Source organism: Ammospiza caudacuta, chromosome 4, assembly GCF_027887145.1.
Source record: "Ammospiza caudacuta isolate bAmmCau1 chromosome 4, bAmmCau1.pri, whole genome shotgun sequence".
Classification (NCBI taxonomy): Eukaryota; Metazoa; Chordata; class Aves; order Passeriformes; family Passerellidae; genus Ammospiza; species Ammospiza caudacuta.
Genome location: NC_080596.1, coordinates 14,091,636 through 14,116,745, shown reverse-complemented (window position 1 = coordinate 14,116,745; position 25,110 = coordinate 14,091,636). Strand labels below are relative to the sequence as shown.

The window sequence follows — 25,110 nt, the reverse complement described above, 5'->3', positions numbered from 1 at the left end:
AACACGTGTGCATTTTTTATGAGGTGGCAGCCTATGTTTCCTCAGGTTTGTAGAGTAAGTTTAGATACACAGGGCAGCTTCAGACACACAGAGGAAGGATTGTACTGTTCGGTAAAAAGAGATACTTTGGCACATGTGTACATTTTATGTCTCCTGTTCATTTTCTAGCAAACATTAAAAACCCTCACTTCTTTAAATCTGTACAACTTGTTACTACAAAATCTGTCATGTTTGCTGTAGCTAAGAGAATATAGATTTTTTTGGTTAAAATAAATGCTTCAGTTTTAAATCCAGCTATGGATTTTCAGACATGCCGTCCACAGCTTGTTAGCATGTTTTATCTACAATGGGAAAATTGGAGAATCTGCAAAATTTAATCTTCCTGTATTTACTCTAGAGTTCTTTTCAGAGAAAGATTAAATGATGAAGCATAATTTTGGAGCTTGCCTTTATACAGTATGGCTTTCCTGGGGGTTACATTTTATATTTTTCTTGCCAGTTTTCTTCCATGCTTTATGTAAGTTATGTAAGGTATTTCTCATCTCTCTTTAGAGAATATTCTGGGGAATTGAATGATTTACTTGTTTGTAGATATTGTTTGGAAAGAGAGGGTAGGGATCTGGCTTTTGAAAAAGATGCAGTAATACAAGAGCAGCTTGGCTATCTATCCACCCCTCCTGTACTCAAGTATTTGACAAAGAGAGTTTCTTAGTCCTTTGTCTTCCTCCAGAAAGTTTGCCTTGAAATCCTGGGGAGAAAATGCATATGTGGGCATGTTGCAGAAATGAGAAAGTAATTGTGGCTGAAAAATTGAGCAGTTTATTAGTTATTAATACTGAGCATGGCCAAAGTAGTGGCAATTACAGTGGGTGATTGTTTTTGCTGATAGCAGGAATTAATATAAGAAATGAAGGGGAGAGCCATGGGAATGTTGCTTTTTCTGTAGGCATGAAGGGGTGGGTAATGGGGAAGACTCTGGAAAAAACCTGTCAGATTTCTATATGCAATTTCACAAAAGATGTCACGAGTATTGAACTTTGGTGAAAAGATGAGCCTCAACCCCTTCAATTTTTCCATCACACCGGTGTGTTTTGAATTGCTGAAGGTTTGGGTTTTCTTCCCAGTCACTTGACATGATATTCTGCAGTCTTTTTAAGTTTTTCAATCTCAGTCTGAAAACATGACAGACAAGAGCAGTGGTGTCTTCAAGATAAGTACAGCATTCTAAAATAGTACAGTTGTAGTGAAAATACTAATTTTTTCACACTAAGAATAAAAAATGGATGTGTGCGTGGTGTTTATATAAGTAGCATGCACTGAAACTGCTTGTACAGGTCCACTAAACAGGTTCTAGAATGTTTGTTTAATATTTCAGAAAAAACTATATGCTAAACTTGTAGAATGTGGTAACATTGTTGAAAGTAAAATTATTTATATGGATTACCACATAATGGGTAGTTGTAGGGTTTTTTTGGGTTTGGCTTCATCTTTGGTTTTGTCTAATTATTTAAGAGTTAACACTTGAAATCCTCTGACAAAGGGACTGTTTTCATCATTCTGCTACTATATAGGAAATCTGGTAACATTATGTTAACAAATAGATCAGTACCACTGAAAAAAGGTGTTCTGAGAAACAGAATTGTTATGTGTCAACCGTGAACTTACTGGTGCTATAACTGCACATGCACTGAAGACCTGTTTTGATACACCACCTAATCCTTCTTAGTGACCAAAACCCTAATGTGCAGTGTGTGTAATCTATGCCTTGATATGGAGACAGCATTTGGTAACTGCAGTATCCTGTATATGCTGATGTAATAGATGTGCTTTGAACTGATGGCTTAATAGACAAGAATCTCTTCTATCAGATAAGACCCTGGCAGAGGTTTTGCCGATCTGCACTATATAAAACTGCAGATTTTTTGACATAGTGCTTTCTGCCAGGCCTTAGAAGAGGCTTTTTTCTCTGGAGCTGTAAGTCAGGAATGCTCTGCATTTGAGCTCTGTCCACTTAACTGAAAGATGTTCCAGGTAGGATGCTGCTAGCTCAGTGGTTTAGTGGAGTTGTGGCCAAAAGAAATGATGTTTGCTTATTTCTTTAACTTCCACACCCCTTTTAAAGCATATCCCTGAAAGACTTCACTATTCGCTGAGTCATTTTCAGTTTTTAAATTTCAGTTACAAATGTCTGCTTTGAGTCCAAATGCACAGTGCCTGACTCATCTCATAGAAGAGGCAGAGTTAAGGTGCCAAACCTTTCCTCCTTGGTAACATTCCTCCTTGCTGGAACTTGTTCTTGAAGGCATTATCTTCTGAGTTGCTTTTTTGTCACTTGCATATACTAGTGTAGCTTTGGTGTTTTTCATCCATGACAAGAGCTTAAAATTAGGGTCTTGCTGTGTTCCTGGTTGAGCCTATTTAGACAGCTTATAAAATCAGCCCATTTACTTGTGAGAGACTGCTGAGCAGAGAAGTGCAAGAGGCATAAAGAAATTAACCCTAAACAAGTGGGAAGTAAAGTATAATAGAATTATTAATAAAACCCAAAATTGTTATTTTTTGCTCCTCTTTATTCTCATGTTTTTCTCAGAGTACTAAGTTATAGATGCCTTTTCCCAAACAATATTATTTCAACATACCTCCTTTTTTTTTTGTTGACTCCTTTTTTGGACAGGTATTCCCTCTACCTGGTGCTATTTGAATGGTTAAAAACTTTCTTACTCTGATTTAACTCCATATTTTAGTGTCACCTGCTGGTTCACATATAATAAAAATTAAATGGGGAAGAAGGAACTGATTAGTTTTTTAATAGTATTTTTGGACCCTTCAAAAGCAGCCATATTGAAAATAAAACTTAAATTTCTTAAAAAATTGCCAAAAAATTTTAAAATTAAAAAAAAACCACAAGCCTGAAATCTCATCCTCTCCCAATAACCCTAGCAGTCTCCCAGAAGCACAAAGAGTCTTGTGCTCTGATTATAACTTGAATATTTGTTTTAAATACTTAAATATTACTGAGCAGACCTCGGAGGATTAAAAAGGATGGTATAAGTGATGTGTATCATTGATCACTCAGAGATGTGTGCAGTCCTGGAGTGTCAGGGAAAAGGTGTATTTTAATTTACTTCTGTGGAGTTTTATTTCTTTGCTGAACTCTACGTTGCTTTCTTTGTAGCAATGGCAGCCCAAATGTGGGGTTTCCATTGCCCTCCTTCTTGTTGCAGCACCATCCTTGTTCAAGGTCTTCATTCTCAGGGACCTGTTTGGGTCCCTGGCCATGGACTGAGCTGGATGAAGTAACAAACCTGATAGAAAAACAAGTTCTCAGCCCTCCCAGATGCATCAGGACTCTGTTGTTTTCCCAACAACCCCATGCATTCCTGTGCTATCAGACTATATAGTTGGAAAGGCACCAGAAGCACTTCTAAATGAGGAAAAATGGGAGGTTTTAATACCTGCTGTCTCTACTACTCTGGTGGAGAGCCCATGTCCTCTGTGTTGCTGGGTAATTGTGAATACTTGTTTGAAAAAAAAAAAAAGAAAAGAATCTGCTGGACTGCTAACAAAGATCTTCTCATGGGATGTATATTTTGAGGAATGGAAGCTCAGGTTTTCATGGCAAGCAACTAATAACAAGAGTTAGGTCTGCACATGGTCCAAGGTCAAATGTAGAGCTGCCATGTTTTTTAACAGAGCAAGATTTCTCCCCTGACTTCCAGTGCTGCTAGACCTGAGCTGCCAAGAGAGAGCAGGAGGTCCTGAGGAGGTTACCTGAGATTACCATGAAACTTAAGGTGTTGAGCTCAGTGGGACCACTGAGCACAGGTTGCCCAGAGAACTGGTGGAGTCTCCATCCTTGCAGAGATGTAAAAGCCACCTGGACACTGTTCTGAGCAGGGTGCTCTTAGGTAACCCTGCTTGAGTAGAAGGGTTGGATGAGAGACCTCCAGAGGGCTCTCAATCTCAAACATTCTGTGGTACTCATGAATTTTCCCTGCCCAGCCTGTGGCCATGGTTGCATGTTCATAAGACTCGTGTTCCTTTGTCACAGGTCAGAAGCAGGGGATCATTGGCTGGCATAAAAATTTTCACTGTGTTTAAGTATTCTGGGGATTTTATATGTTAATCCATTTTGTTTCCATTATATGTTGCCATTGGATAGTAATGGCTTGGTTTAATTTGTGGCATTATTTTTTAGGAAATTGTCTTCACTGTGGAAAGTTGATGTGATATTATGGTGAAGCAAAACCTGCTTTGTCCAGGTTGACATTTTAAGTCTGGCTGCTTTCTGTATTGGCTGATGTGTATGGAGGGATAGGAAAGGAATTCACTTTAATGTTGAGTGTAGATTCATTGAAAAAGCACTGTTGATTTATGCCACACATTCAGATAGGTTTTTCAGTATTCCGTTGAAATTTCAAGACTTTCAGGAGAGACTGAAATAGGGCTATTTGTCTGTAAAGATAGATTCATTATGTTATTTTTTCCCAGCTTCCCGCTACTGATTTGCTCAACCACCAGGTGCAAGCAGCCACTGATGTCTGATAGTTAATAAGCATTTGCTAATTTGCTAATCAGCTACTGCAGAATGCAGCTAGGGCCAGACACAGCAATGACAGCATAGCAGCAGCTGATCAGGAGTCTCGGAGGTAACTGGTTTTCTCCTGGGAGGGGAGCAGAAAGAGGGCTGGTTAGCTGCCTGATGGTAGCTGTGATCTGAGACACTGATTATCTGTGGTTAGCTGTGGTGGCTTTCTCATTCTAGCATAAATGGAGCAGCAGTGGTGTGATCTGGAGCTGGGATCAAGTAGAGAACTTCATTTAAAGAATGCTGAGCAAGCTGTAGACAATGAAATTCATCAGATGCAGTGAATGCCACTGCAATCCCCATGGTTTCTGCTTCTCTACTAGCTTTTGTCTGATGAGATAGGAACAGGGACACTGCTTTGCTATGGCGCTCTCTGCTCCCCATTTCACTTGTCTTTGCCTTAAGAAATTCCCAGGCCAGCTGTCTCTGGGCTGCCTGGCATGTAGATGCCCTTTTACAAAACTATAAATTCTAACCTGCCTAGAGGAGCTCTTTAAGAGATGTTATTAGCTTAGTTAAAGTGGATTTGACATTCTTTGAACAGAAGTGTTATGTGAGGTGGATGGTCTGTATTCCTGTACTTCTGCTTAGAACTTGAAATTCATCTCTGCCCATGCACGCATGGTTTGTTTTCAAACGCTTGCAAATGAATATTTGATGAGGTAGCTGTGGCCAATAGCTGCAGGATGGCCTTTGATGAGCTGCGTGGCCAAGCGGCGTTGGCTGTGTTGGCAGAGCCCTCTGCTGGGAGCACAGCCTGTGCCAGCAGCAGTCGCTCCTGCGGCCAGCGCCACCCGCTTCTCCCAAATGCCATCAGCCAGACCCCTCCCGGCTCTGTGCTGTCCCACCAGCTGCCTGCTCCAGTGCCCAAGGGGCTCCTCTTCATCCTACAGAGCCTCTGGAGTTCACTTGACCTTTCTTTTATTTATTTTTTTTTTATCAAACCTGGTGGTGGGCTGTAAATGCTTATATGATTTTAGGTTTTGACTTGCAAAATATAGTGGCGCTTTGAGAGTAATAAAGTTAGCCAGTTACAAAATAATGTTTTCCTAACCCTAATCAGTGTGGGAGAACCATGATGAATTTCAAAAATTGCATGTATGGATTCCTGTCTGAAAATACCTTTTTTAAAAAAAGTACTGCTTAGTAAAACTAACTGATCCAATTGGGCATACATGGGGACATTCCTAAATAAAGAGCTGCAGCTTTCCTTTTTCATTGGACAGTAAGGCTTCTGCTATTCAAAGTATTGGAGGAAACAGCTTTTGTGTGATAGAACAGTAACTTACTGAGCATGAAGGAAAAATGTTATTACTCTTCTCTAACCTAGTATGTTCAAAAGCCTGGTTATGACTCTAGATGCATTGCCAAACCAAACTGTGCAAAGAGGTATTTTAATCTGGTTATGTCTCTAAAGTGTTGATATAATGCAGGCCAATAACTCTACTGCAGGAAATCCAGCTGTTTGAGATTGTTGCACAAACAATGCAGCAGTAATAAAGGGTCTTTTTTTCTTCTTCACATGCTGGCCAGAGCTTTTCACTTACCATTGATTTGAAACACTCACAACTGTGCCCAGTATTTTATCTTCATTAAAATAAAAAAAGAGGAACATGTACCATGGCTTAGAAAAGGCTGTTGCCTGTGGTGGACAGGCCCCCCTTCTGAATGAAGCTGAAGAGTGGTAGAAGTCAAAGGCAGTCATATTTCTGTGTCATTTGATTTGTCTCATGATGAAGCTTTCCTTAACATAGACATAAATTCTTTCAAAACCTAGGTTTACCTTCCTGGCCTATATTTGAAATAACCTGTTTCACCTTTGCTTTGAACTTGCTTGCTCCATTGCTGGGGTTCAGCAACACAGAACAGCTCTGTTAGGAGACCCATCATGTGAGTGGCATGGTGGAACTCCTTGCTGCAGGTTGTTGTGAATTCCCAAAGCTGAATATTATTCAGAAGGAAATTAAACACACCTGTGAAAGGAAAAATCACCAGTATGATGTGATGTAGATATTGCTTTGGAAAATTCCCCATCTGCATCCAAGGGAATGGGCCGGAAGTGCATGGCTGCGTGTACTCACCCTCCTCCTCCTCCTTACCGTTGTGTGAAGGCAGGATGAAATAAAGGGGACTCCTTAAGGAAAAGTCTGGTTTTGATGTGGTTCCTGTAACCCTCTGCTGTTGGCTGGAAAAGCTTTGGTGGGGGGGCGACCAAGCTCTTCATGGTGGATGGGGAGTCCAACCCTCCTCCTGTATCGTGCAGCTGTTCTTTAAGGGATGTTTTCAGATGAACCTTCCATCTTACCTGCCATCCAATCTGGCATTTTCCATGGCCCAGTGCCTTTCCTTACCTGTAATGAGAGTTTCACTGGAGGCTTATTACAATTACGCATAGGAGGCAGCACACAGGGGTTTTTTTCCTCTTTCGTGACAGCTTCTTCTTCCTGTTTTTCTTACAGCATTTTGGTTAGAGGCTTTAATTCTCTGGCAGATGGTATACAGCATGTTTTTCAAACCCTCTACCTTTTGGGTCTAGGATACACTCTGTTCTCTGACTGCATAAAGCTGCTAAATAGCTAGTTTTTCTAATTTCTGACTTGAAATTCCATTCCATTTCTATTGCACAATGTCATAATGATTCAGCTTTGTAGAATTCTGTCTTACTTCTGTAGGTTATCTTGTCCCATGCTCTTTTTAAAATACAAACATGCAGTTTTAATCCTGTGCTGCAGCAACCCTTGTGAGTTATCTGTTTTAACTCAGGACTTCAAATATAGATGTTGCTTTAACATTACTCATGGTTATCTCTAATCTGAGAGTCTCGTAGCAAAATCTGTTGCAGAGTTCATCCTCTTTTGTCTGTGCTTTTTATTTCAAACATGTATTTTGTTGAAAAGTGGCTGATGATATAATACCTAGATTTTTTTAATAATCCGTGCTTTTCTAAAGAACTTAGTGAAGTGTAATATTACCATTCAAATAGGCAGGTGAGAGCCTCGGAGATCAGTAATTTGTACCTTTTCAAAAGCCGCACTGCCTTGCTTTGTCTTGGAATTTATTATGCTTCCCAAGTATAATGTGACATACTGAATAGGGCAGGGGGTGGGGACATTGTCTTCAGCTGACACGCTGCTATCAGCGGGACTGTGTTTCTGGACACAAGATTTCGCAGTCATTGGTTGTCCGAAGAAAGCCTTTCCATCTGAGGATTGGACAAGAAGATGCGTCAATTTGCTGCCCGTCTCCAAGGTACTGGTGATGCTGCCTCCACAAGCTGGCTAACGTCACAGCTCCATCACCCAGCGGGGTGTGGGCTTTTTTCTCCTCTTCTCTGTTTTAATTCTGTATTTGCTTCCTACTGCATTTCTTAATCTGTCTTCTGCCAAATGCTAACAGCATGATATTTTGCAATCATTTAGGTGAATACAAGAAGGACGAACTCCTGGAAGCTGCTAGGTGAGTGCTGCTTAGAATATAAAACATATTTTGGGGGTGGAAGCAGGCGAGGAAAAGGGGTTTTTAAAATAGTACTGTTTTGTCATTGCCTTTCCATGAAATGCTGCAAGCAAACCACTTAATTAGCATAAATCTCTTCAGACTTTAGTCTGGTAAAAATGTAAAAGCCTGTTTATGTAATTGAAATCCCCCACTATGGTGGTTATAAGGTTAATATTGAGTTTTTGCTTTAAGCTGCTTAAATCCTCTTTATTGTTTTGTGACTGTTCTTTTTAGGGGCAATTTAAATATTGGGATCTTTTTTTTCTTTGGGTTTTTACTGCTACCGTAGGATGTATTTTGAAAATAGATTTTATCTGAACAGAGCATAAGGAAGCCTATACAAAAGGTGTAAAGTTCAATTGTATATTGCAAAGGTGCTTTTCATCCTTCCTTCTGACTGCACAAGACCATTTTATATAGCCTGTTAACCCTTCTAAAACAATTTTATGGATATTGGTATATAGCTGTTTCAAATGTTATGGGCCATATGCTATGAAAATATGTTAAATTCAGAACATTTATTTCAACAAATGGCTTTCAGAGGATCTGTAAAATTAGAAAAAGGAAATACAAGGTTAAGGAGAGAAATTGAGGTGTTTTTGTATGATCTTTTGCAACACATTTAACTGCAAATGTAGTATTATTTTTTGTATTTACCCTTGGTTTTGAAATGTTCAAAAGATTCTTTAGCCATCCAACATTCTCCCTGCCACAGTACAAATTTTAAATATACTGTACTTTGCAAAATACTTGCTAAGGAGATAGATATCAAAGAGCTCTGCCCTTTTCCCACCCTTTCCATAATATTCTCCTCATTTGCAGGAGTGGTAATGAAGAAAAGCTGATGGCTTTATTGACTCCTTTAAATGTGAACTGCCATGCAAGTGATGGGCGTAAGGTAAGTTAATACCTGCTTTATATTTCAATTATTTAAGAAAGGCCAATTTAAGCATGCTGGTAAGCATAGATGTATAAACCAGGAGGGTGTATGTGGCGGGGTGGGGGGGGGAACCTGTGATGCCTTTTCACCATAAAATTAAACATTGGTATACTTGACACTGGCAGCTGTGACAGATTAAGTCGGCAGACGTGGGTTTTGTCTGTGTCATTCAAGTATCAAGCACTGGTCTATATGTAAACAAAACTTTAGGGTCTTTTGTAAGAAAAACAAAATGTACTGTTGGAGATGGAGAAAATTACTAAAGGAAGAAAGTTATTATTTGTATTTGAACATTGTCTGGGTGAGGTGCTTGGTATTCAGCTTAGCTCCTAATACACTGCCACATTGACTGGCACTGTATTGCTATGTTTAACACCTTCTGCATTTTTTTAAATTTGACATTATTGTTTTGACTTTTTCTGGCAGAGATGTTTGAATGAGTTAAATTAAGATTTAGGCTGAAACTGGAGGAGGGAAGAACATACGGAGTGAGAAGCAGATCCTGTGATTTTTGATGGTTTAGATTTTGAGATGATAGTCTGTCTAGACTGTTGATTTACAAATGTTGGGGGTTTTTTGTTTGTTTGATTTTTGGGTTTTTTTTTTGTATTTTTAAATTGTACCAGAATGTTTTTAATATGTATCTGTTAAAGTGTTTCACCTGTAACAGTACATCTCATTTTTAGAGAGAAAAGCATGGGAGTGTTTTCTTTTCTATTTTTTTTTCTAATTTTTGATGGGGTGTGTTGGAGCATAGTATAAACCTTTGCCCATCCTGGATCTGTTGAGGAACAGCCCAGTACCACTGAAATCAGTAAAGATAGGTTAATTTACACTTTTGGTTAAAAGGTATGCTGTTACTGAATATATAAAAAAATACAGCTCCATTGTACAAAAATTCCTGTTTTTTATAGACATTTTCCAATGTTTCTCAGTTGTAATGGCTATCATACATACTATGTGATGGAAAACCCAGCAAGTTTTTTGCTGATTTACATTTATCACTGATTGAAAGTTGATGCATCTTCCAGGTTTCGAAAGCAATTGATTTTATGAACTGTGGACAGGCAATTGAGCAAGGGCTTTATTTAATTTAGCAGTGTTGAAAATGATGAAATACTCTCCACATTTTAAGATTAAAGATATTGCCCCTATTTCTTGAATTTCCTTTTCTTATTTTAAGACTTTGCTGTTCAAGTAAAAATGTATTTAGGTATTAATAGTGCCCTCTGTTATAATTAAATGGGGTGGTGTAGAGCAGTGCATTACTGAATAATTCAGCCCCCATCGCTGTTGATCTAAGGCCAAATGCAGAGTTATGACTTCTGTCAGCAGGGCAAAGAATGAGCCCTTGCAGATGTTTTCTTGAACATTTATCACTTCAAAGTAAAAATTAAAAAAAAAAAAAACCAAACATCTAAAATTCATATTGAGATAGCAGAAATTGAGATAGCAGCCTCTGAGTTAGTTAGGAAATTTGTGCCCAAAGCTTGGAAAGCATATTGCAGTTAAAGTTCCCGTGTGTGGAGACTTTGAAAATATGTTTGGTTGGTTTTTGGTAAGTGCACTGGTTTTTGAAACACCTTTTAAGATGCCTTGGCATTGATATTAATTAGCTTTTTAAAAATTATATCCACCAGATCTATTTTTTCTACCACCGCATATGTACAGAAAGGTTGGAAAAACCTTACTCTAAACATATGGAAGGTTTACTAATGCTTTGTAGTAAGCATGCTATATAACTCTGAAGTATTTAATTTGTAAAGCAAAGTGCTCAGGTCCTGTTCTAGTGCAAGATCACTTGGGGTTTGATCATTTTAAGCTGTGCTGCAAATTAACTGAGCTTGTCAATGGAAGTCTCCACTGGTGTAGCTGCCTGTAGTTGATCTATGGTGATTTACACTAACTGGGGATTGGTCCATTTTGGAAGTTGCTTTTTGCATTCCTTGATGCCTTTAGTAATTTTTTTTTGCAGATCTTCTGAGCATTCAAGCCTCAAGCTTAGGACAGCATAAGGCCACAGTTTGAATGCAGCTCTCAGGCCAGGAATGCAGACTCTGCAGATTGGCCTGAGATTCTCAGCATCATGCTTGTTCTGCAGTACAGCTGTACCCACACTCTTCCCTCAGTCTCCTTACCTTTTTCTTCAGTCTGTGCATTCCTTGATTTTCTGAGATGTCCAGCTCTAGTCTAGTGATAAGGGAACACTTGCTGTGTGGGTGAAGAAATTGGGTTCCAGTACTGAATGGGTAATTATTTTTTCTGGATTAGCAGATGGTTATATTTTTTCATCATACTTTGGGGTGTAAGTGTATGCAGTTTAGTTTTTTCCCTCAGGAGGATTTCTCTCATGCATACTAACATCTGGGGTTCTGGATTTCTCAGACACCACATGTGCTGTGAAGTTGTGCTTTATAGAATGGGTAAAAGGAGTGGAAAACTCTGACAGTATCTTGCTGGTTTGAAACCAGCTAAGGTTGGAAATAAAAACATTTATTGCATTCTGGGTGCTGCTTGCAGCCTTTTTGGAAAGTATTGACAGCCAGAGTCTGATTCCTACTGGACAGGATTCCATGATTCTAAAACAGTTACATCTGGTGCTGATAACCATTGCTCCATCTGTTTATTTAGGATAGAGGTCAAGACAAATAGGAATGAAAACTGAACTTCCTTCTTGCCCTCCAAAGTCACAGTTTAGGTAGGTTATAGTCATTGTAGAAATGTTCACATTACTGAAGCTTTTGAGCTGCTCTCTGAAGAGGGAATATATTCTGTGTGACTTCTCTTGCCATTATCTTCTGGAGGGAAAAATGAATTAGTGTGCAAAACAGAGCAATTTTAAACATCAGCTGAAGTCTTCCTGCATACCAAGTATCATGGTGGTTTTTGGGAGTTTTGATGACCAAAGAAAATCAGCAATAATCATCTCAGGAACTGCAATTTCATTAAGCTAGGTAATGATTGATTTTTGTGCAAGTACTGGCTTATGTGCATATTCAGTGTCTGTCAGGGCACAAATAATGAGCTGTATAGTGCAGAGCTATATGGTACTGTGTAAGCAAATTAGTATTACACAAGGGTAAATTTTACAAAACCTGTTTTTTTTTTAAACTGTCTTATTTGTTTACTTTTTAAAAGCAATGCTTGAGCTGAAATATAATAGTGATTTTTCATGGCAATTAGTCCTGCTTTGATGTTGGTGTTTTTTAACAGGAGACTGGAAATTTGCAGTTGTTAGGATGTGGTGTTTTAAGGCAACATTTACATATTGCATCATTTCTGTTCACATTGCCTCACGAAGCATCAGAACAGAACTTAGACACAGTGCACATCACCTGCCTATTGCTGTGGGTCTGAAATTTCCCTGCATCCCTGTGAGTTCTGCTGGTCTCCTTGGTCTTCACATTATCTGTAGAAGTAATGACTTCTAGAAGACAAGCCCATGGTGTTGATGTTAGCAGATGGTAATGAATTTCACACTGTTAAGAAGCCAAGGCATTTATTTATGTGTCTGTATACGTAAAGGTATGTCAGTTTTAGAGCCCCTGTTATTTTCCCTCAAATATTTTCCTCTGGGGTTGTCTTCTTCAAGGCTTAGTTATGAGTGAATTTCCAAAAAATTATTTTTGACCATTTTAAATCACCGGGTTCCTCTGCTGGAAATTAACGCTGTATTACTTCATCATGGTAGCTGGATTTCTGACTTGTTACAACAGTCTCTGCTTACCTAAATCAGCGGCAAGAGACAGGTTTAAAATTGCACATACAATGTTTGCAGGTTGAGTAGAAGCACTTAGTCCACTTATTTCCTTCAGGAAGCTGATGTGAACACTTGAAAGCTGTTTAAGGAAGAAATTGATGATGCCTCCATTTTAAAAATTCAGAAGTATCTGACCTGATAAGAAAGGATTGGTTTCAGCAATTCAGATAAGAACTCTTTTCTACAAGAACTCTTTTCTACAACTCTTTTCCCTGTGACTAATCATAGCTTTCCACAGTGATCTGCATCCAGCTGACATGGTAGCTATTAGCAATAGGAGGTTGGATTTTTGGCTGTACATGATATCCTGCTCCTACACTAGATTATACACTCTCAGATCATGCTGGCACTAAAATACTCAGGTGTTGTTTGAATAAAACCTTTTCTTATGCAAGGGAATCCTAGGGAACTCCTCTGTTTAGGAGTTACCCAAAAACCAATTCATTGGGTGGTCTTCTCAAGGTGCACCCCTTGAAGTAGAGCAAATATCTAATATTTTGAGCTCCTAGCACCATAGAAAAGTCATTAACTGAAAAATAAAATGCTTGCTTTATACTTTGAAGTAAAGTTTCTGTTGCAGTTGTGTTTTGTATTTACATTTTGTATCAACCATATGAAAAACAGAGAATATAATGGCATAACCCATGACAGTGTGATCTCAGGTATTAGTTCAACTTGAAGCAGGAATTGCTACCAGAAGGCAGCACAGAATGCAGTTCCTCCACAGCTCCATTGTTTTCTGTCCTGCACCTTCTCTCCCCACTTCCTTCTTTGGAAACTAGAAATGTCATTTTTGCAACAGGTGAATCAGGGATCCTGCAAACAGCACACCTCAGTTTTAGCTTGCATGGGACCATCTCCAGTACTGTGGATAATGTAGTGATCCCATGGGAAAAAAATAGGCAATTAATTAAAATGCCATTTCTATCATGCATGTGGTCACACCTCACTTATTTGCACTGTTGTCTTCTGACTTGTAGTGTCCTTTTGTTTATTCCTAGTTTTCAGTCCTTAAGAGCTCCCAGTACCAGTCTTTGGTATTTTGGTTCTGCATTGCATTTGTGGTTACACCTTTCCAAACTAGCTGTAGACGACCCTGGATCCAGAATACCAGTAACAGGCATTTTCATTAAACTTTGTGAGTCACAGGAGACATATTTGCCTCTTGGGTTTGACTGAGGCTGTTGCTTCAGCCTGTTCTTTCCTGCCATAGGGATATTGGTTTTTCTTATGCATGGCCTCATTCCGGTTCATTGGCGCAGGGTTCAGATGTAAGAATTCCAAGTCTGAGAAGGTCTGCAATGCAGTGCTGAGTAGCAGCATCCTTGGCCTGAGGTAACCACTGCAAAAGATCTTGAGAACAAAGTGCCCCTCAGCTTTTGCTGTGGGACATCCCTGATACCAAGTAGCATTGGTAGTAAGTAGTGTTTGGATGAAATTGCAGATTCTTTCTCTTGATTCCTCTGTGTCTTTCTCTCTAGTGAGAGATCAGCCTGTAAACAAAGGGCTGGTAAAGAGAAATTAAATTCTAACAAGATCAGGTGAGTTATGTCTCCTCTTACCAGGGAGTCTCCAATTTGCTGCTGGTAAGTGAATTTGCCAACCCCTGTTCCACAACTCTGGTTGTTTGCAGCCATTTTCAAGAAAAATCCTGCAATTGGAAAGAGAATTGGTATAGCTTCCAATTTTTGAGTCTGTATGGAACAATCGATCCACATTTTCACAAGCTTTCCCTTTACAGTTATTAAGCCTACAGACTTGGGTAGAGGTTTAAATTCCCTTGTAATATGCTTGGCTCTAGGAGCTGGGGGTTGAAGAAAAAAGCCACGTACTGCAAGATGTGAACACATTGTGTGCTGGTGAAACTGTGAACCTTCAAAATTGTGTGCATTTTTCTTGTCCTGTGAAATAAAAATCAAAATTAATACCACATAAATCCATAGGTCCCTTTGTTCTGTAATCTATGTCATAGAGGTTATGTTCAGATGGGTGTGGAACATATTTTGGAAGAAACTATTTCACATACAATAAAAAAAAAAAGTTGTTTGAGTATTGGGAAAATCTACTTTTCTACAGAAAAAGCTGTTTATTTTGAGCAAAAGACTTGTGAACAGATAGGCAATGTAAGGCCTTGTCATGTCCAAGGGTATTTCTGAATGTCAGTGTGGACTTTACATGTTTGTAGTTTTTTGTCACGTGTAATATCACACCTAGTTTCTCAATCTGCATTTTGTCTTTCTCAAAGTTTTATGAACTCTTCTGCTGGTATACATGTGTGGCTTGTAAATACAGTCCCTACTCTTAAGGCTTCTCTACAACAAAAAAATAACTAACTGGTGCAAAGAAGAGGAATCATCCAGAATAACAGTTAACTGTGTATTATTTTTGGTTCAGAATTCTTCTTCATTAATCTAATAAAATGGAAAGATTAAAAACTATTTATTGAAATGTAATTTTGTTTCAGAAAAAAGTAAAGCTCTACAAATCCAAAGCAGTTATTTCAGAGTAACTGGAGAGACAAGCCCATGCTAAATCTGCTCACTTTCTGCTTACTAGCATAAATGTCAGTCTGGTTTTGATGAAATGCTTTAGACTCAGTTTTGTGGGTGGGGAACGTGCAGATTTTGGTTTCTACATTTGTGGTCCTGCAGGGATTTCCCAGAAGTTTCCTGATGTGCAATTGTAGCCCTGTGGAACTGCAGTTATCAAAATAAGCAGTAGCCACACAGTCTGTTAGCTGATGTTGGCTTGTGTAACGCTGGCTGTGGCTGATGGCTTCTGGACACTGCAGCCTTTATTGGCACCGATCTTGTGTGTGCTTCATGAAATACATGTGTATCAAGGTTATATCTAGGGCTGTGAGCTGGTAGATTGATAAAGAGAATCACAGAATGTCTTGGGTTAGATAGCACCTTAAAGATCATCTAGTTCCAGCCTCCTTGCTATGGGCAGGGATGCCTTCCATCAGACCAGGTCAAATATTTTAAATCAAATCCTGTGTGCAAAACTGAAGATATTTTCTGGATTTAGTTAATGGTGTACTATAAAAAAAAAAAAAAAAAAAAAAAAGGTGATATTTCCAACATTACAAGAAGGTTACAAAGCAAGTGTTAAGTGTCATAAGGTTTGTGTTGTGCCTTGGGCAGAAGTGCCCAATGCTTATATGTACAAAGAACATTCAAAAATGGTCACAATTGTGTTTTGTCTTTAAAACACTATTTTATTTGTTATAAAAAGATAGTTCCCAGGCTTCATGCATGTTAGAAAAAGTGACAAGTTATGCACTTTGTTATGCTGTGATCCTGTCTTACTTCATCTGCCAAGCATGATCAAAGTGGGTAACACAAGAATGCCTCTGCAGACTTTGTATGGTATAGATGAGTTGGCTTAATTTCTGTCCCTGGTGTCACTTAAAACCTTGTATATCCAAGGATGATACCTTTTGAATAAAATGTGAAACTGATCTACTTGATTTAGGTTTCTGAGATCCTAAATATTTTCCCTAATTCATTTCAGTGAGTATCCCTTCATGTATTATTTGAAGTGTATTCTATCATGTCCACAAATAGAAATTGTGCACCAAAGGACCAGAAAGAAATTGTTTACACTGTCATCATTCTCTTTGTATTGTTCTCTAAAATACAGGAAATCTCATTTATTAGATCTTAATTAATGTGTCTTCAGGAGGCCTCAAATCTGTTAAAGGCATGGGGGATTTTTATACCTGAACTGTTTTCCCCTTGATGATTAGCTTCACACAGGAGATGACTTCCTGCATTAGGCTGTTATCCATCTCTTGTCAGGAGAAAACAAGTCAAACTGGCAGATTTGGGCAGAGCTGCCATGTAATATTTTATGCACATTAACTAAAAGCTGTGTTCTGATTTGGCTCTTAACAGCTCACAGAGCATCCAGAGGCCGAGTACCGATAGTATTTCTTCTACTGTGATCTCAGGGGTGGAGCCCTTTCCAGAGCTTGCTGAGATTGTTTTGAATTGAAATGCAGCAGCTCAGTCCAGGGACTGAATGCATTTAAATTCTGTATATGGTTGACTATAGTGAATACTGTAGGTGATATTTCCATGCTTGGTGTCACTTTCCTCTCAAAATCCCTGCATGGGAGCATAAGAAGTACTGAGAAGCAAACTGATCTGCTTTCTTGTTGCTTTTTGCTTTGGAGTGTGGTATTAGTGTACTTTGTGGCCTCCCTCTGTTGTGACATCTGTCACTTCGTTGTACACTATTTCACATCTCTCTGTGCTATTGTGCAACCACCTGAGGACCTAACATCATCTTCCTAATAAACCACTGGTGAGGATTTAGTTAAAAAACCCATTGGGTACCTAATGTAACTTGTATGTGTTGGCTTACCCTTATGCATGTGCTTGTTGTGCTTCAGAAAACCCAAGTTTTTGACTCTTCCCGAGCAGGTTGTGTTTATGCAGGTGTTCACTAATTCTAGCTGTTATTATATTGTATTTTTGCTTGTACAAACATCAAGATTACGGCCCTCTGTGTAGTTCCCCAAAATGTGCACTAATGATTGGTTTGTAACTTCTGTGTCTTCACATACTAAAATAATCTTAGGTGAACGTCATATATAGCTAGTAATTCACCTGTTTTATTCTCCTGTGCTCTAGAGTAGATCCAGTTTGGTCCTGGCAATTTGTTGATGTTAATTTTGGTTATGGGGATGGCAACCTCTTCTATGCTTAATTCAGAGAGATCCTTTGCCAAGCTTCTCCATGCTCCCAAATACGTACATGCTCACTCACCTGGATTTTGGAATAAGACTTACTGTTTTTTCTAAGATGTATGGCAAACAAAAAGATCCTTCAGTTCTTCACAGTGCCTTCTTCCCTGTAAGATCTCCATTTCTTGCCCTAGCATCTCCTTGCCCCACTGAACTGGCTGGTGCATTTTGTGCTCCTAGTTTGTTGCAAGAAATTATGTCTGGTTTGAGTCCATTTCACCAGTTACTACTTAAACTGTTTTTGCCTGTCTACTTGGATTTTTTACCTCTAAACTACTGGAGTTTGTGGTCCTTGTGTTTTTCTCCAGCTTGTAAATTCAGCTTTTTGAATGTCCTGTTAATTCTAGTAAACTCCTTTAGCTTGCAGTTGGTCATACTGGCTTCTTTCACTATATCAAGCCTTTCCAGTAGAAGGTATCCATTAGCAAAGTGTCTCTAGTATTGCCTTCACTAGTAGATTTTGTGCTGTCTGTAAGGACATAACTTTATTACTTACTAATTCAAGCTTATTTTTAAAAACCTGCCATTTTTTTCATAGCTCCACTTTATGAAGGCTGGTGCCTCATGTTGGATTATTTTAGCAAGCATTTCCCCTGAAGATGACTTGTATCTGAGTGTGTTATAGCTGCTGTTAAAGACAACTTCTACTGAAAATTTTTGCTTCAGGTGTCATTTGGTACCATCCCAGTAATTGCATTTACCCATGGGGTGTTCCAAGCCACTTTCTCTGTAGGAGAGTCGCTGATATCATCCAAACATTTCACCTCTTAGGTCACCCAAAGCCCTTGTGTTTTCTGCCCTTGCTGTCTCTCTTTCTCTGAGCACATCAGGTATCACTTGCTCAAACAACCCCATCACTGACTTCAGAGGTTGTATGGATAATTTATAGTGATCAGTTTAGTTGTAAATGAAAAGAATTGCAAATACTTATGTGCAAGGAGAGATGTATTTACATAACCATTTTAAAAAGTATTGTTTAAGTTGACTGAGCAGGCAGCAGATGAAGGATAAAAGGAAAGGAAAATGCCAAAATGCATTGTAATTGATGATGGATGTGTCATTGATGAGCAAGAATATTGAGGTGATTTGATTAGTCTTTTCCAAGTAAGATTATATGCGACTACTTAAAGCAACTTATTTCTTATAAGTGAAATACTTTAAAATATTCATATTCTAGTAACCATCTTTTCAATTGGAATTACAAGAAAAATTCTCTGCTTTTTTCCCTGTATTTTGCAAGGCTGCTCTTCAAAAGGAATGGTAAAGGCTATTTAATTGGATTATAAAGTAATTTAATTCTAAAATCTGCAAATTATCACTGTAATGCAAAAAGAACATTTTTGTATTTAATTTTAATAATTATTTTATGTTTCTTATTTTAATTAAATTCCAAAATATAAGGTATGTTTATTTCATACGCAGCACTGGAGCTGAAATGCAGTCAACATGCAAGTGTTGCTCATTACAGTTTATTCTGACCCAAGTTTCAATAAAATTGTTGAAGTGCTGATTTGACAGAATGATCAAATTAATTTATTCCTTCTTAATAATGTGATAATATTATGAACTGAAGTCCAGAAAGTTTCTAGTTGGAAGGGGAAGGTGGGGAAGCAAAGTAAATACATCAAGGAGAAGTAGTAAAAATAATAAGATAGGTAAAAAGAAAAGGGAAATAAAAGCTTATTAGTTGACTGTAGTAGGAAGAACATTTATGTTTGTACAGGCTGGAACGAGAGGCTGGAGCAGCGCTGCAGGAAGGGAGCTGGGGGTGCTGGTCCAGGGCATTGAATGTGGGGCACTGAGCCCTGGCAGCCAGGAGGGCCAGCCCTGTCCTGGGGGGCAGCAGGCACAGCCAGGCAAGGGAGGGGATTGTCCTGCTCTGCTCTGAGCTGGGGCAGCCTCACCTCCAGGGCTGGGGGCAGCTCTGGGTGCCACAACATCAGACAGAGCCTGAGCTGTTGGAGAGTGTCCAGAGGGCAACAAGGGTGGCAAAGGCCTTGAGGGGAAGCTGTGTGAGGAGTGGCTGAGGTCACTGGGGCTGTTCAGCCTGGAGCAGAGGAGACTGAGGGGAGACCTCACTGCAGTCACAACTTCCTGGGGAGGGGAAGAGAGGGGCAGGCACTGATCTCTCCTCTGTGGTGACCAAGGACAGGACCTGAGGGAATGGCCTGAAGTTGTGTCAGGGCAAATTTAGGTTTGATATTAGGAAAAGGTTCTTCACCCAGAGGGTGGTTGGGCACTGGAACAGCTCCCCAGGGAAGTGGTCACAGCTCCAAGTCTGACAGAGTTCAGAGGTGTTTGGGCAACACTCTTAGGCACATGATGTGACTCTTGGGGTGTCCTGTGCAAGACCCAGAGTTGGACTTAATGATCCTTGATGGGTCCCTTCTAACTCAGGCTATTCTATGACTGTACAGAAGATTTTGATAGCAAGTGGAAAAAGAAGAGACTGCAACAGCAAAAAACACTGGCAGTTTTGGTTCTCTGCTGATTCAGTGTGCATCTTCTTCAGATTGCCAAAAATGGCTATGCCGGACACAACAATACTGTGAGGAGTTTCTGTGTAGTGTTCTACCATATCTTTCAAGTCAGCATAGATCTCCTTTCAGTGTTAAATAACATCAGCTGCATTCCTTTAGGAGAAGAGAGTGGATCTTTACTGTAATTTTTTCCTTATGTAGCTCAGCAAGCCACTATTCCCTCAGCTGTCAGTATCTATCACCAAAGAAACAGCGTATACTCCTCTGCTTCTCTGATGATCCATCTCAAAGTTCCTCTCCCTGTGTCCTTGAGTGCTGCCAGAGATGTATTCTGTGCTTCTGAATCTGGGAAAACTACAAATGCTACTTCGTGGTGAAAGCCCCAGAATTTCTTTTTTGTACTGCAGTTCCATCCCTAGCTACACCCTCATCGTAGGCATGTAGAAATGGAAGAGATTCTTGTAAAGATCAGTCTTCTGAGAATACTATGGTTTTGTGAGAAGTGTTACTCAATTTTTCTGACACATCCTCTGTGGAACTGTTTTGCCAAATGGTGTCTGAGATACGTGCCTATACAGAGGATTTTCAGGGAAGGGAGGAGGTGTTGCATTTTAATTCTCATTTAGGAAGAGGTCAAAGATTACTAGTGCCCTATTTATGGGATCTGCTATTTGTGAAATCCTTCAGAGATCAATGGTGTTCCTATTTAAAGTGTCTCTCCCAGTTCTCTACCTTTTTCCCCTTAGTCTATGTTTCTAGGTTTGTTTCTGAAAGTAATGACAACCCCCTGAGCGCTACAGCCTGAGGACAGAGTGGCTGGATAGTGGCCAGGCAGAAAGGGGCTGGGGGTGCTGGTTGAGAGGAGAGCAGCTGAATGTGGGCCAGCAGCATACCCAAGTGGCCAAGGCCAGTGGCATTGTGGCCTGTGTCAGGAATAGTGTGGCCAGCAGGACAAGGGTGGTCATTCTTCCCCTGCACTCATCGCTGGTGAGGTCACGCCTTGAGTGCTGTGTCCACTTCTGGGCCCCTCAGTTTAAGAAGAATGTTGAGGTGCTGGAGCAGGTCCAGAGAAGGGCAACAAGGCTGCTGAAGGGTTTGGAGCACAAGTCTTGTGAGGAGGAGCTGAGAGAGCTGGAGTTGTTTAGCCTGGAGAAAAGGAGGCTCAGGAGAGCCCGTATCACTGTACAGCTGGCTGAAAGGAGGCTGTAGCCAGGTGGGGGTCAGTCTCTTCTTCCAGGCAACCAGCAACAGGACAAATGGACAAAGCCTTAAGCTGCACCAGGGGAGGTTTAGATTGAACATTAAGAAGAATTTATTCAGAGAAGGAGTGATTGGTCGGTGGAATGGACTGCCCAGAGAACTGGTGGAGTCACCATCCCTGGAGCTGTTTAAGAAGAAACTGGATGTGCTGCTCAGTGCCATGGTCTATTTGACAGGGTGGTGTTCAGTCATAGGTTGGATTCAATCTCAAAGGTCTTTCCCAACCTAGTTGATGCCATAATTTCCTGTTCTACCTTATTTTAACCTTGAGATGGAGACGCTCCAGTTATTTGTCTACCCCTGTGCAAGATCACACTTATCATCCTGTTGGTCCTTCCCCACGCTAGGCACGTAGGTGATGGAAAAAGCTTGTCTCTCAAATCTCCTGCCCCCTTATTTGTCAACACTTAGCCCAAGTTGCAGTACAACAGGGTCACTGTGTTAATGTGTGGGACTGATGCCAACCCTTGTCATGTGGTCTTAGAGGCTCAGACATACAGTCAGAAAATTGGGTTGTCTCTCAAAGGTCATATCTGCTAGAGAAGTCCATAGTTTGGACAGTACAGCCCCCTGAGAAGGAACAGATTTGAATACTCACTGGATATGAGGAGCTGGTCTGTCAGCCAAGCAGATCTCTTCCAAATGAGGCCTTACTCTGTCAGTGTGTTTGCAGTATTTTTGGCCTTCACTTTCTGTGCTTTTTAACTCTTCCTTGAGTTTATGGACATTCTTGCCCATTGATGCTCTGCCCTAGCACTGCTGTGTCTGTGCAATCAAGCTGGTTTTGTCTTTGCTGGTTTACAGCTCAAAACAGTTGGTTCCTCACCACCACCCCCCACTTGCCAAGAGATCATCTGGTATACCGCACCTCTAAGATACTGTTTGCCTTGCAGATTCTGAATTGCTTAACTGTTCAGTTCATTTCCCCTTCATTAGCTGTTAGAAAGCAGAATGTGAAATTTGTGACATGATGTTTTATGGAATTTTTCTGTACTAAGCCTGTCCAGTTCAGTAGTCTAATTAATTACTACTGTTTATATTCTGAAGATGAAGCAGTTAAATTACCACTGGAAACAGTGGAGTGAGAAATGCTTTCTTTAAGTATTTTTTAGTTCTTGTCTTCAGGAATTTTGTTTGTTTGTAGGGGTGTTTGTAGTTTGTTTCTTGTTTATTACGTTTTTTTTTACATAAGAAAAGTGGTTTAAGCTCTTCACCTGTGTGCTTATCTCCAGAGCTGCAGCTAGCTCATCTACAGTCAGCAGTCTGACATGACTTGTTTTCCTGAAGCAGCATCTATAAATTTGTCCCTAAAGCATAATTGTCAGCCACGAATTTAAATAACTCAGTGCTCCTATAAAATGTCCAAGGAAGCTGCATGGTTAGGGTGACAAATCATGTAGCTGCTGAACAGAAGCATGGACCCTTTCCTGCTCATTAAAAGCTTAATTATTCAGTCAAGGATAGGGAACTTCATTACTTTTGTACCAAAAGTGTAAGAGCATTATAGCATGAATATAAAATAATTATTTTGAGTTACTTGAAATATTGTTTATAGAAGGAAATATTTTGTACCTAAGTCCCGTCTTGGCACAATACAAACAAATGTTAATGAGCTATTTCCCAAGAAAGCTTCCAAATTCATTTAACATGAAGGTGTAAGATGGGTGCACTGTTTAAAATCAGAATGCAAGTTGGTATCTGAGCAGCAAAGGAAAAGCCTCATCGTTTCCACAGTGGAAAAGTTTAGGAATGTGTCTGTAAGATTTTAGTGTTGTTGCAACTTGTTTTCTTACCCCATTTATCAGAATGATAAAGTGGTGACAGGAGGTACTCTGCTTGCATCCGGAATGTCTTCCTGATGTACTCTCATGATTGATGTGGTTCATTTTAGAGATGTCTGCAAGAGAGCAGCATCAACACAGGCTACTGTGATTGGAAAGAAAGATTCTGTCATAAATTCTAACACAGTAAAGAGGAAGTTGTTTGCTTTGCCAGGAGTCAGGACATCTTTCAAAACAGTTTTATGCAAAACTATGAGACAAAGGTCCCTTCTGCGATTAGAAATCTCTGTGCTCTTCCCTTAATTCAAAAGATGTGAAATGCTTTTCTTAAGGGAGTTTGTATGACAAGCAACAAGAGTTTTAAGATATTTTTATTGCTGTTTTCTAAGGGCAGTATGATCTGAATACAATAAGTAGGTTTTTTTACCTACATTTGTTAAATGGGAGTTTGCTGCATACCTGCAATTTCCAAATCTACTAAACCTGAAGATTACTACAGACATGATATAAAAAGTCACAAATATTTAAATCTACATTAAACATTTTAACATCCCTCACTCTTTTCTTTTTTTTTTTTTTTGGTGTGTCCTCGGTCAGCAGGGTGTTGTAGAAGAGTTAACAATAAGCATACAAGTATCCTTAGCTATTTTTTTGCCAAGCTTTACTTGTTTCCCCATCTGTGTAAGAGCCACCCTTACTGGTTCATATCCCTGTGGGGACCTTCTGAACATGAGAGTAGCCATATGTCAAGGCCAGAGGTGGCCATCAAAATCAGTGTGTTGACTCTTTATTATGAGAATGCCCTTCCTGTAGACAATTATATGAATTTATGGTAATTCTAAATTACTGTTGATTGTATGTTGATGTAAATAAGATGTGTGATGAGATCTTATTTATGTAATAAGATTGTTGATTTTAATAGCCTTCAAGATGGCAAGTTGAGAATGAGAGAAACATATAGATTAGGATTTTTATCAGATAGCATTATATAAAGATTTTGGCAGTAGAAAACAAGAACAGGAGATATTAGTTTTTAAAACAGTTCCTGCAGCTGTTATTAATCATGCAGATAATGCATAATATAAGATGGTTACATAAGATCCCTTGGTTTAAAGTTGCCCTTAAAATGTGTAATTTGACTCTGAAATGAAACTTTCTTCTGAGGCAGTGGCAGCATTACCGTCTGAAGGCTGCTGAAGACTCTTTAGCAAGATAAGGGAAATGGATGGTGCTTGGAGCTGGAACTCCCACATTGCCTGTAGACAGCTTGTTGAAACAAATTTTCAGATTTTAGCAGAAGGTGCTCAGAGCCTGCAGCACTGGAGATCCCTCACAGCCCCTTTTGTTTGATGCAGGTGAACAGGGCATGGCAGGTCCAAGGCAGCTGACCTTGAACAGGGGTCACCAAATCAGCTTTTGGTAACAAAGCAGTGCAAAAATACCTAAGGCTCACTGAGAACAGTATCAAATCTAAAAAATGCATTTCTTGTATTCTCAGGCAACACATTATCAAAAAGACTGCAGGCAAAACCACCTCCCTTACTATAAATAGTAGGTATATAGGTTGACAGCGATTGCCATCTTGTGTACAGTGATGTTCCTTAAAGTGCTCTCAGTACCTGCTTTGACTCAGTTACAGCTGCCATAAAATTTTCAAATAATATGAGCATCTTGCATAATGGTCTACTTTACTTAATAAAAATGGAGTTATACTCTTTTTTAATTATACTAGCAAGTAAGCCATTGTGATTGGCCTGGTAATTGTGAATGTGAGTCTTGGAAGGTAAGTGCCCTCTAAGGATTTTGTTAGTAAGTCTTGCCAAGTTTTGCAAGATATGGGAGGAGGGGTTAATTGATAAATCTGTTTTCTTAATATTAATTTGATATACTTTTCAGGTGCAGTAGACATTGCTGTCAATGGTATTTAGTTTTTACTTCCCTGATGCTATATAAATAGCATGTTAATTTTAAGAATTGCTCTCTGCTGCCATAGTTAGCTTTTTTTTTGAAGGCTCATAATGTCATCTAATGAGTAGTTCATGTAGCACAA

At 39.5% G+C, this 25,110-nt stretch overlaps 1 protein-coding gene across 1 annotated transcript in view; it reads left to right on the top strand.

Annotated features, from left to right (window-relative positions):
- The window catches only part of TNKS (tankyrase), a 128,057-nt gene that overhangs the window by 56,566 nt on the left and 46,381 nt on the right, over window positions 1–25,110 (top strand). Inside the window, exons 4-5 of the mRNA XM_058804266.1 lie at window positions 8,008–8,044; window positions 8,909–8,984. Coding sequence (XP_058660249.1) covers window positions 8,008–8,044; window positions 8,909–8,984 — 113 coding nt within the window. The remainder of the gene's footprint in view (window positions 1–8,007; window positions 8,045–8,908; window positions 8,985–25,110) is intronic.